At 46.6% G+C, this 13,134-nt stretch overlaps 1 protein-coding gene across 1 annotated transcript; it reads right to left on the minus strand.

Moving 5' to 3' along the window:
* Positions 1–923: 923 nt before the first annotated feature.
* On the minus strand, positions 924–12,533 carry BAG1 (BAG cochaperone 1). The gene is made up of 7 exons (XM_068973868.1): positions 12,367–12,533; positions 10,379–10,507; positions 9,027–9,109; positions 7,400–7,513; positions 4,725–4,832; positions 3,600–3,662; positions 924–3,111 (listed from the first exon to the last, which is right to left on the minus strand). The coding sequence occupies exons 1-7, from the start codon at positions 12,401–12,403 to the stop codon at positions 3,022–3,024; spliced, it is 624 nt and encodes a 207-aa protein (XP_068829969.1). The 5' UTR covers positions 12,404–12,533; the 3' UTR covers positions 924–3,021.
* Positions 12,534–13,134: the final 601 nt, after the last annotated feature.

The raw sequence follows: 13,134 nt of genomic DNA on the forward strand, positions 1-13,134 counted from the left end.
GAGTCGGACATGACTGACTGACTGAACAACAGTTTTCAACTAAAAGTGTCCTGACTACCAGATGAAGGGCTTCTCACAGGGAGTAGCCTTTAAACTGTGTCTTAAAGGATAAGTAGAAATAACTGACTGAACAATGTACAGGAGAATCCTTCCAACTCTGTGAGGCTGAACAATGTCCATGGGATCACAGAGCTGCATCTGTTTCCCTGCAGCAGGACTGATCATGTCCTGGGGAAATGGGCAACTGACAAGTACTCTCCCTGGGCAGAGATGCCCTGCAGATGTGCAGGTCTATGTGAGTGGGCCATGTCACTATCCTGCATGTCTGCTGGGAAGCTCATCCTCAAAGAATACAAGGACTATCGGATGCTGTAAATCCCCGTGCTGACGGAGCCTCAGTGGGCGAGTGCAGCAGTGGAAATTTCACTATTAATATGTGTGGTCAACATTTATTCAGTCTCCAAATATTTACTGAGCACCTAATATAAGCCTTGGAGAAGGCAATGGCACCCCACTCTAGTACTCTTGCCTGGAAAATCCCATGGACGGTGGAGCCTGGTGGGCTGCAGTCCATGGGGTTGTTAAGAGTCAGACACGACTGAGCGACTTCCCTTTCACTTTTCACTTTCACACATTGGAGAAGGAAATGGCAACCCACTCCAGTGTTCTTGCCTGGAGAATCCCAGGACTGGGGAGCTTGGTGGGCTGCCGTCTATGGGGTCGCACAGAGTCGGACATGACTGAAGCGACTTAGCAGCAATATAAGCCTAACAATGTGCTTGAAATACACTGTTAACAAAACAAAGAAGTTCCTTAATCCAAGGAACTAGAGTTAAAAGGCAAATATTAATCAAATAATCCCACAAATAAATCATCATAGACCATGATAAATGCTGTTTAAATAGTCACAAGCTGTGAGAGGACATCACCTGGGGGCTTGACATTCTCAGACAGACTATCAGAAACATCAGTAGGTGAGGTTTCTCTATGGAAGAGAGATTTACATTCTGAAGGATAAACAGCAGTCGCCTAGGACAGCGGCAGGGGTAGGGGTAGGGGAAGGATGGTGGGGAAATATCCAAGAAGAACGTGTGCGAAGACCCCAGGGCGAGAGAGGGCTCAGAGCACCTGAGGACCTGAACTAGCCCAGAGTGGCTGATGGCACAGAGTAACAGGAGAGCGGGTCAAGATGAAAAGGGCAAGGACCTTGGCCTTGATCCTAAGAGAATGGGGGCCACTGAGATTTTTAGGCACAGGACTGACATGATGAGATCACGATCATGATCACTCAGCTGCTCTATAGAGAATGAATAGAGAGGACCAGAGAGGAAGTACACAGACCAACCCAGGAGATAAACAGAAAGAGAAGAGAAAATGAGGTGTGAGCAACCCCATGTCAGTTGGGACAAAAATCAGTAAAGTACATTGGCTTGGAATCAAGCCGCCTAGTTTGTGTCCTGGCTTTGTCACTTATTCTATGATCCTGCGCAAATCACCTAAGCTCATCTCTAAAACAGGGGGAGTATCTATCTACCTCCGGGACTGTGTGAGGATTAAATGACTAACACACCTCAAGAACTCAGAATGGTATCTGGCACACAGGAACTTGCTGTGGCCCAAGACCACACAGCTACTACTTATAAACAAACAGGTAAATACTGAACTACTCTGGTCAAAGTTGGGGGTGGGCCAATGGGACCTTGAGCCTCGGCCACTTGCCACCACTTTGTCCTAGGCCCCATCCACACAGCCCTCAATTCCTGGGGTTTCACCGACTCCCTCTCTGCCAGATAAGACTGGCCTCAGAGTGGCCTTTAGGAGTTGTTCTCCTGGGCACTGTGTGAAAAAATGGGGGTAACATCAGCTGACCCATTTAGGAGGCCATTGAAGTACACAGACCACTCCTGACTTCTAGACTAGAATCTCAGAAGGCTTCTGTTTTTCATACTTGATCAATAAAAAAAAGTTTAAACACTCTTCTGGAATTTCCTGGTGGAGCAGTGGTTATAACTCCATGCAGGAGCATGGGTTAGATCCCTGGTCAGGAACTAAGATCCCACATGCTGTATGGCAAGTCCAAAAAAAAAAAAGTTTTAACACTCTTCTGCTTGCTGATGTGTATATAAACTGCTTTATTTTTTAAATAACAAATGAAGGGGGAAAGGACCACAAAACAGACAGAAACAACCTCAAAGTAACTTGAAGAAAATGTAGATCTCAGAAGGGGATGGCTCGTAACAACGCCTCTGAAGGAACTCCTGAGAGGTTTATGGCTGCCCTCACTACCGGCCTGCTGCATTCACTCTGGCCCCTCACTGCCCGTCGTAAGCCAGGGTCTGACCTGGTTGCAAGCAGAGACTTAGTCAACTCTGGATTCTAACCTTCTAGAGATGTACTTGGGAGCAAGGCAGTCCATATATCAACCACAGGCCCCACTCCAGGAATGAACCAGAGATCTCATGACCTATGGCTGATCAGGGTCACTGGGAGCTGAGGACAGGGTCATGAACCCACAACCAGCCAGCTGTTTCAGAATCAGGTCACATGAGAGACACTCGGGCTACCTGTTCTGACCCATTCCCGACTTTCCTCACCAGACATGGGCTCCTGGTGATTCTGGTTTACACAGACAGGTTATGGGATCATAAGAACAAAAAGGCCTCATGGATCTGAAGACCAAAATGGCCGATAAAGTGAGAACTACCTCAGGATACATAAGAGCTCTCACCAGCCCAAAAAGCACCCAAAGGTCCACAGCTGGGAAGACTTGGTCATGGGGGCACTCTCCAGACAAGGTGGGCTGTTGGACAGCACAGATCCACAGAGACAGAACGAGAAGCTGACAGGAGGCTAAAGATTGTACGGAGGACACTTGTTCATTGAGAGCGGGTTGTAAGAGAAGGAAAAGGCAACGGGCCGATTGCCCCCAGCAGTCCTGGGGAAGGCAGGTAACTTCTGTTCCAGAGACGGCAGAGCTGGTGGGGCTGTTCCTCAGCGTAGCACGGCCTTCTCCGCCTCACCTCAGTCAGCGAGGGCCAAGTTTGTGGACTGCAGTCGCTCTGTCTCCTGGCAGATGTTCTGCTCCACTGTGTCACACTCAGCTAGGAAGGCCTGAAAGACACATGCAGAGTAGTTAGGGCCACTGGAGGCCAGCCAACCCATGCCAACCTTGGCCACAAGAGGGTCTCTGCCAAGCCACTCTGGGGAACCCCTGGGTGACTGACTCACGCTAAACGGGTGTGTGGGGATGGAGACAGCCCAGGCCCCAGACGCAGGAGAGGGAAGTGACAGTGCTCTCGGTTAACGACCTCCAAAGGGCACTGAGGAGAGGAAGCCCTGCCACTGAAACAGCATGATTTCAGGGGACCCTGTTCCACAGGAATGGCACCTCCTAGAACTGCCCTGTCTGCTCCCCAGCAAACTTCTTTACTGATCAGGTTAATCCAAATTCAATTACAGGGACATGAAAGGAGCTCTTGTGTTCTGGGTTCATACTGAGAAGTAACAACTGAAGAGAGCCCCCACCACACAGAGCCCTACTTTGAAGAGATACATGCACCGATGCACGACACTTTGTGATGCCCTACCACACAACTCACCTGAATCCTTTTCACCAAACTCTTCCTTTTCATTCTACTGTCTTTGAAATTTTCTGGCAGAATCTATGGAAGAATAAGTTGACATATAAATAGTCCGAGTAAGTGAAAATGACATAGGAACACGTCAGAAACACCCATAGCACACCAAGCTGGCCACAGGTCACCAATGTGGATGAAAGGCATTTTCAGGAGTCACTTCCCTGGATCTCTGTCCTACACATCCCTTTCCATGGCTCTCACTCCATAAACACTCCTTAGCTCTCGAGGTCTGGACCATAGACCTATAGCATGGACTTTGTCCTTTCATCGTTTTCTGTGCATGGATACTGTGTCCTGGCTGGGCCACGAGCTCACTGTGGCATGAAAAGCATAGTGCTTTTCTGCTCTTCTTTACCACCCCCTATACCGCCTCCCCTCAAGCATCCCAAGCAGAATAGTTCACCCTAAGAATGAGGTATCAGAGGAGAGACATGATCTCTCAAAGGGAACATGGCATCAATGATTCCTAACCTTATAGGAAACCTAATAGGAAACATCAATGATTCCTATTCCTAGCCTCCCAAGAGCTGGGTCTGACTGTCTTCTGTACAGGTAATGGGCCCAGTGGAATGTCAGACACAAGAGTGTCAGGAAAGTGACACTCTGTACTTCTCTGACCCTGAGACCATGGATCACTTCGGTCCCTGCTTTGTGAGGATTAGATGCTACTGTACGTGTGTGCTCAGTCATGCCCAGCTCTTTGTGTGCAACCCCATGGATTGCAGTCTACCAGGCTCCTCAGTCCATGGGATTTTCCAGGTAAGAATACTGGCATGGCTTGCTGTTTCCTAGAAAACTTGTCTCCTGCATTGGCAGGCAGATTCTTTACCACTGCACCACTTGGGAAGCCCCCTTAGATGCTACTATTACACATAAATAAAAATGATGAAAGCCCCATGTCAGTGAGGTAGGGGAAATCAGGAACTGTCTTATCTTTCTGCATATTCACCAAAGACCTAGCAGTGTCCAGTACACTGCTCAATAGGTGCCCAGTACCCTCAGGCAATGAGTGTGATACCGAGAAAGTGAAACTGATTAAAAAGCCATCAAAGGAAACTAGCTCTTCTCAGCTGAGTATTTACTTACTAGTGTGTCAATCTCCTCCAAGATCTTCATAAACTGCTCGATCGTGGCTTTTACTCTCCTATCGAGTTTGCAGAGAGCTTCAGCTTGCAAATCCTTGGCCAGAAAACCCTGTGAAGGAATGATGCATTATTCCAAGTGTTTCTTTGAGGCTGACAGAAAACTCCAAGCCAGGCACTGATGAAGCAGCCACACCCTGAGTCCACATTCCCCAACAGGCTGGGCCAAATTGCAGGCCCACAACTCCACCTCTTGGGAAAACAGAAAAGCCAGCCCTGGGCCTCCTCAAGCACTGTAATAGGCTGCAGGGCCCTCTATCTCACGTGGCCTACTGGGGCCACAAATGCCTCCAGAGGCCTGGCTCTGCTAAAGCCCCCAGTCACCAGTGAATACCTGTACACAAGAGGCAGATATTAAGAGCACAGGGTTTAGAGTTTGATAGGCCTGGGCTTCAATTCTGACTGCTGTGTACTGGCTGGTGAGCTTGAGCAACTCCCTTAACCTATCCGTGCCTTGCTGTCCTCATTTTTTAAATGGAGATCAAGGCTTTTCCTTGGCAGTCCAGTAGTTAAGATTCCATGCTTCTGTGCAGGGGGCACGGCTTCCATCCCACATTGGGGAATAAGATCCTACATGCTGAGCAGGCTGGCCAAATTAAATAAATAAAATAATACAAGGGATGACTTCCCTGGCGGTCCAATGGTTAAGAATCTGCCTTGGGGGAAAAAAGAAAAAAAGAATCCACCTTGGGCTTCCCTATTGGCTCAGTGGTAAAGAATCCACCTGCCAATGCAGGAGACACAGGTTTGATCCCTGATCCCAGAAGATCCCACATGCCAGGGAGCAATGAAGCCCACATGCCACAACTACTGAAACTGTGCTCTGGAGCTCGGGAGCCACAGCTACTGAAGCCTGCACTCCCTAGAGCCTGTGCTCTGCAGCAAGAGAAGCCACTGCAATGAGAAGCCCAAGTACCGCAGCTAGAGAGCCGCCTCCACACGCCCAACTAGACAAAAGCCCACACAGGAATGAAGACCCAGCACAGACAAAAATAAATACATAAAAAGAAATGTATATGTATATATGAAAAAGAATCCGCCTTGCAATGCAGGGGACGAGGATTCAATTCCTGGTCAGGGAACTAAGATCCCACATGCTGCTGGGCAACAAAGCCCACGTGCTGTAACTACTGAGCCTTTGCACTCCAATTAGAGAGTCCATGCGCCCCAATGATAGATCCCACATGATACAATGAGGATCCTGCGTGAGGCAACTAAGACCCAAATAAACAAGCAGCCAAATAAACAAAGGCAAAAAGAAAAAAACAAACAAAAAAAAATAAAATGGAGACCATGACACACACATCCCAGAGGGTTACCATGAGGATAAAGGGAAATATAAGACCTTTAATACGAGTCCTGACACAGACATACTGCTAACAAATGGCAGCACTTACTTAATTGTTTTTATTAAATTATCTGTTTATTCCTGTTACTTAGCCTAATGATCAGTTAGCTGGTGACAACAGGTGGACAGCAGGGATCTCTGAGGATGTTTTCATCAAAGTCAAAAGCTACAGATGCAGATTTCACAACAAGTAATAAAATAAGCTACTGATTCCAACTGAAAGAATTTACTCTACCAAAAAATGAGAAATGGCCAAAAAAGATTTAAGCCCAAGGACATTCAAAGAAGCATTATGCATAATGTTAAATAACATTAGGTGATAAATAATAAATAATTGGTTAGGTAAACCATGATCCACTCATGTGATGCAATATTATACAAGTTTTTTTCTCCAGTCAAGACATTTTTTCTTTATTGAAGTATAGTTGATTTTTAATACTGTGTTAGTTTCAGGTATACTAAGTATGATCATTTTTAATGACATGGGAAAGTGTTCAATTCCTTAAACCAAAGAAAGAACTATTTACAAAGTATACCTAACATTATACCAATTTTTTTAAGATTAAAAAAAAAACAGATTCCAGGTTTTAGTAATGGTTATCTTTGAGTTGGAGGTCTTAAAGGTAATTATTATTTTTCATATTGGTGCCCACACGTCTTCTTAAAAATTGTGTACAATCAGTATGCAGTACTTTAGCAATTAAAACACAATCATACATCCATTAATGTTATAAAATGAAGAGATCAAAAATAAATACATGGTTTGAGGCCATAAGTAATTCTAATTTGGTTTCAGTACTATAAGGAATTGAATAGGATGACCCCTCGCCAATATCATGCTCAACTTGGACATTCTATGAATCAGTGTTCTTTGCCTTGCCAAATACATTATAACTGACTAGACTGAGAGAAGCTATTTATTCTATTTAAGACAACACATTATCCTAGCATGGCAGGTGTTCTCATAGGAACACAAATGGATGCTGGCTGGGGTTTGTAAATAACAATGATGTGCTTACAAAGCACTTAGAATGTGTCAGCCTTAAACTATGTAATTGAATCCTCACAACAGCCCAAGAGGGAGTTACCATCATCACTTCCTTTTTTACAGAAGAACTTGAGACAAAGGCAAACTTGCCCAGTTACAGAATGGGAAGTCAGGGTCTGAACCCAGCGGGGGCTGAAAACAAAGTTTGCCCTCAAAACCACACATTTGTGTCTCTAGAGAATTCTTACAGAAGGCAGAAAGTCAAGTCTACCAGGAGAGTTACCTGCTGGATTCCAGCAAGGTCTTTATTCAGTTCTTCCAGCTGGTTAGCTATCTTCTCCACAGATTTCTCCAAATCTTTCAGCTTCTTTAGTTCAGCTTCTTCCTCTGGACTGTTCTAAAATGTTAAGAATAAAAATAAGTGACTAATCACCAAAAATAGTAGCTTCTGTCAGAAAAAAAAAAATCTGACCATAAGTGGCCAAACCACTCCCCTAGGAAAACATCATCTTAAACTTGCTGCTTCTTGGAAAGCAAGCTGGAGGATTATACACTAACGTTTTCTATCTACAAAGACACTAGACGAGATAGAAGGTACCAGGTACATGTTCTGGTGAGAGAGCCTGACGGCTTGGGTTCAGAGAACAAAGCTGATCCATGAGCCAGATCTGACCTTAGCCTGGGGCTGACCACCAACTGCCTCCAGACTGAAGCCCAGAGTGTTAACTAATTATAGTGAACACCTAGCATGTGAGGAGTCCAGAAGGGTAAGACAGGCGGAATTTTATCCTTTCCTTAAATGGAATTCCTGAGCTCTCTCATTCAATATGACCATGATGACGATGCATACTTTCATTGAGCATCCCCTTTATGCCGGGCATCATCCTAAGCACTCTACCTGCATTATTATTTAAGCCTTACCACAATCCAATGATGAAATTGAGTTAACTGTAAAATAACCTAGGGTCACACAGCCCAAAGAGGTAAAGCTGAGACCTGAATGGGATTTGGCTTCTCACACCCCAGGACAACTCCAGCTAAGGGTCCTAAAAGTTTCTTCAAACTCAACCCTTGGGTTGTGCTCCTTTTTCCATCACCGTTCTTCCTGACCCTTGAGCAAGAAATCTAGACTATTTCCCCTTCTTTCAACTTCATTGGTAGCTAGCAGCTTTCTGCTTTTACACTGTCTCCCATTGTTCCCACTGTCTCCCCTTGGTGACCAAATCCTGAGTGCCAGTCTCCTGGCAGTTCCAAGTCTGCACTAGACTTTCCTTGCCTCCACATTACTAACCTCTGCCCTCTCTCCACTCTTGAATCAGCCACACCCAGCTTGAAGTAAGAGAACTTCATTTGACCAACAACTCCACTGTGTCACAATGTATTGCTGGCCCCAGGGTCTACTGTCCTCAACCCTTTTTGTCACCAACTGACTCTTTTTCTCCCTCACTTCTAGTCTGAACCTTTCTTTCCAGCCAAAGAGGATTTAACCTCACAGGAGATTTTAGCAAAAAGAATGGTTAAAGGAAGAGAGGCTCCTGAAATTTGCAGAGTACTTATTTTTAAAATTTACAGGTTTGACAGTTTCTTGCAAATTCCTCTCCAAGTGAGCAGCGACTGCTTCAGACACCATTTTATCCAGACTGAAATTCTACCACCAGCACAAAACCCACATAATTGAGGCAATACAACCACTCCTAATTCCCAGGGGGAAAACCCTAACAAACAGAAGCTGAAGGAAATGAGAATAAAACTGGTAACTCCACTAAACAAACAGCAACTACATTTGCGTGGCGAGCACTACTACACCAGTGCCAAGTCTGAGCCCCCAGTTTGGCCTTCTAAACAGACACTCATGTATAACACCTTAGTCATTTGGCTCTGAGGTATTTCTGGTAGAAAACACAATCTACCTTTTTCCCAATTAACATAACCCGGCAACCATTTTGTATTCCAAGTGCTGACAATGGCATCTCCATTTCCTTCAGAGATTTTCCTGAAAAAAGAAGACAGTTATGTCAAATGTAACTTGTACAACAGTGAAAATAGACTTCAGCAAGGGTACAGGAAATAGTATGTTCACTATTGAGAAGAGGATGAGTTGGTGTAACATTTTTAGAAGGTTTCTTGACCCAATAACTTCATTTCAGATATTGATCCTAACAAATAACTGGACATGTGCCTGAACAATAACTATTACACAATCATTATTATTCATAACAGTGAGAAACTGGAAAGTCAAAAACTCAGGAATAGGGGACTGATTACTATACATCATGACAACGGAAGACTTTGTAGGCACTAAAGCTCATTTTTCAGAAAACTTCAATGCCACAATATGTGCTGATGACCAAGTGTTATAAGAAGATCACAAGAAATGATCCAGTTTTATCCACTACAGAAACAAAAAAAAAGCCACAAATGAGAACCCACACTTCAGGATGCCAGGACAAATGAACAAAGGCTAGACAGAAATATACTGAATTGTTATGAGGGGTTTTATCCAGGAGAACATTTTCTTTTTTGTGTTTTCCTCTATTTAGAAACATGAATTTCTATTGCCTTTATAATTGTAAAATGAAATGCTTTTAAAAAGAAAAGACAAGGAGTTACAATATGAAGTATAAAAGTAAATGCTTCCCATCACTAAATTCTTTATGATTGGCACCAAATTGGATGAATTTAGCTTCATCAGATACAAAATAATGGGTTCTCATGGGAATGAGAAGACCAGAGAATGGGGATGGGAGTAGGTGTGTCCTGGCAGAAATCACCATATTCCACTGGGCCTGCTACATCCAGGTCCTTTAAACTAGTCTGTTCAGTACCTTCTCTGTGTCAGAACTAGGCCAAGCACTGAAAACACAGAAGTATCTCTGCCCTCATGTATTGTACCAGAGAAACCGGATGTTTGGTGACTATGGAAACAATTATTTAATAGTAGTTTCAATACAAGCTGTGCAGAAGTGGAGGGAGTGCCACAAGAACACACACTGGGAAGAGGATCTAACTTAGCCAGGGAAGACTGCCCGTGTGCCTCATCAAAAATGGTGAGGTTTCCGCCACCCTCATGCGACTTCGACTCTAATACCTGTGCGTGTGTTTGCAAGTGTCCACTACATAGTAGGTACTCAACAAATATTTGTTGAAGGAATGACAGAATTAACAAAAAAATAAGAACTGTCCTAGATTGAAAACCTAACCTTACTGTTAGGTAAGGTTAAATAGTTTTAAATAGGCTCAGAGCTGGAAGAGAAAGGCTTACCCTTAAATATGAGTTTCTGAAAAGGCAGCGGAACCCCTGTAGCCTCTTCAACAACCTGGGCCAGGTCTTGGACAATTGGCTCACTATTGCCTTCTTGTGGGGTAACTTGAAGATCGTGCTTCTCATTGCCTGGGAAGAGAGAAAAGTGTTGAAGAAAACACAAACCAATAAACAGAGGCTGACACTTCATTTTCCCAGCCTTTAAGACCTGCTCAAGGATTTTTGTCTCCTTGGGAATTGTTACAGGAACTAATTATATCAGTGATATCAGCTAACATTTTAAGCATTTAACATGTGTAAGGGGCTGACTAGACTTATTTTGGAGAAGGAAATGGCAACCCACTCCAGTATTCTTGCCTAGAGAATCCTGTGGACGGACGAACCTAGTGGGCTGTTGTCTATAGGGTCGCACAGATTCAGACACAACTGAAACAACTTAGCGTGCACGCATGCATTGGAGAAGGGAATGGCAACCCACTCCAGTATTCTTACCTGGAGAATCTCAGGGACAGAGGAGCCTGGTGGGCTGCTGTCTATGGGGTCGCACAGAGTCAGACATGACTGAAAGGATTTAGCAGTAGCAGCAGCAGCAAGCTTATTTTATGCATAACCTTAATTAATCCTCAGAACAACCCCATGAAGTACCCATGAAGCTGGTATTACCTATTATTCCCCATTTCACAAATAAGCAAAATGTGAGATCAGTCCAGTTAAGACTTGCCTAGTGGGACCCATCTCTACAATCAAAACTTAACCTCAGATCTATCTGATTTCAAATTCTGTGCTTTCCTTTAAAGCCATCTGCCTCCTCTGAGCTGGCTGTCCTCTCTTCTGTGTTGTACTGGGCGAGGAACTGTTTCTATCTCCTTTGCTATAATGGGAAAGGAACTGCTTTTCTTCCAGGTCTCTCCCACTGGGCACACCTGGACACATACGGTTGGTGCCCAGAAAATAAATGAGGGGGACTTCCCCGGTGGTGCTATGGATAAGAATCTACCTGCCAAGGCAGGGGACACAGGTCCAATCCCCAGTCCTGGATGAGTCCACATGCCATGGAGCAACTAAGCCCGTGTGCCACAACTACTGATGCCCGCATGCCTAGAGCCACCCCAGTGAGAAGCCCGCACATCTCAAGGAAGGGTAGCCCCTGCACGCTGCAACTAGAAAAAGCCCGAGCAAAGCAACGAAGACCTAGTGTGGCCAATAAATAAACAAATGAGTGGAAAAACTCAAACAGCAGAAATTTCTTTTTGGAGCAGAGGTGCCAATTCTTTTCTGGATATGTGGACAGCAAGGGCGTAGCCTGTGTCCAGTGCATCACGCCAAGCCTTAAGCCTACTTAACAGCCATGAAGTCAGCAGGACAGGTGTTACCAACTCTATTTTGCATAGAAGAAACCAGATGCCTAGAAAGGAGACATCCCAAGGTCACCCAAATGTGCAGAATCCTGGTCTCCAGATTCTTGAGGCCCTGGGGTCTCCCCTAGTTGGTTCTGAGGAAACCTTATGTACTCGGCTCCCTGGAGAACCGTCTTTGCCTAGTTCTGTGTCAACTCCAACAGTAGACAGACCCCAAGGGTGCCCAGAGTGTACGCTGGAACTCATGCCTCACTCAAACAGCACACATGAGTTTTGACTCCTGCACACAAGTAAGTGTCCAGATACACAGCAGTCATAGACAACATGGCTAAATACAAGCCAGGCACAAAGGCCCACAACAACTGTGCAGGCATACCCTAAGACATACAACTAGGACCACGACGTGAAGCATCAAGGATCTAACAAATGGCCTGAGACAAAATACACCTGCCACGTGGAAAGGTGTGCTGACAGACCAGTAAAAAAAAGAAAAAGCCGGTCCCACAAGATCCCACTCTTCTGGACTCCAAAGACAAGGACACACACTTCGGGAGGGCACGCGACCAAACCCAGAGACCCCGCCGGACTTTCGCGGCCCAGCACGGAGCCCACCCGGCAGCCCACGCTCACTGTGGGTGACGGTCACGCTGAGCCCGGCTGCCGCCATTTCCTCGCTCCCGGCCACCTCTTCGCTCCGGGCCACCTCTTCGCTCAGGGCCACCTCTTCGCTCCGGGCCACCTCTTCGCTCAGGACCACCTCTTCGCTCGGGGCCACCTCTTCGCTCCGGGACACCTCTTCGCTCCGGGCCGAGCGAGGCCGTGCTTTCTTTTTCACCCGCGGCCTGCGAGCGCAGGCGGCGGCGCCTCTGGTGGATCCGGCATGCCCCCTGGTCACGCTCCGGACGGCTGATTTCTGGGAGGGAGGCGGACCTCGCTCGGCTGGGGGCACCGACTGGCGCGGCTCCCGGCCCGGCCGAGGCGCGCGCCGCCGGGGACCCAGCCGCTCCCGGTCGCCTCGCGGTCTTCGCGCGCCCCCGCGCTCCGCCAGACCCGCGCCTGTCGCCCGCCCAGCGATGGTAGCTAGCGTGGGGCCCTCCACCCCAGTTCGGCTACTTCCCCGCCCCTCCCGGGCGTACCGGCTCCGCCCCTCGGAGCAGCCCCGCTGCAGCCGGGCTCTATTCCTCTGAAGCCGCCCCCTACCCCACCCACTCAGCCGAGGCCCCGCCTGGCTTATCTGGGGCCACGCCCACGCCCGCCACCGGAGCCACGCCCCCTGCTGACTCTCTGTCCCTCATCTCCAACTTCCCGGAGCTCCCCTTCCCCGGAAGATCAGGCTGAAAATCCGGAAAAAGGATCGGGAAACGCCAATAGGCACATTGCGCTTGCGCATGGGGGGCC

The sequence above is a fragment of the Capricornis sumatraensis genome, chromosome 6 (assembly GCF_032405125.1).
Source record: "Capricornis sumatraensis isolate serow.1 chromosome 6, serow.2, whole genome shotgun sequence".
NCBI lineage: Eukaryota > Metazoa > Chordata > Mammalia > Artiodactyla > Bovidae > Capricornis > Capricornis sumatraensis.

Bases quoted from the DNA above. Each gene is read 5' to 3' on its own strand.
- BAG1 (XM_068973868.1), bottom strand. From the start codon at position 12,403: ATGGCGGCAGCCGGGCTCAGCGTGACCGTCACCCACA. The intron at 4,833-7,399 runs GTAACTCTCCTG...ATTCCTTCACAG, and splicing joins ACCTTGCTGGAATCCAGCAG to GGTTTTCTGGCCAAGGATTT. The intron at 3,112-3,599 runs GTGAGTTGTGTG...TGTGTCTTTCAG, and splicing joins GTTTGGTGAAAAGGATTCAG to GCCTTCCTAGCTGAGTGTGA.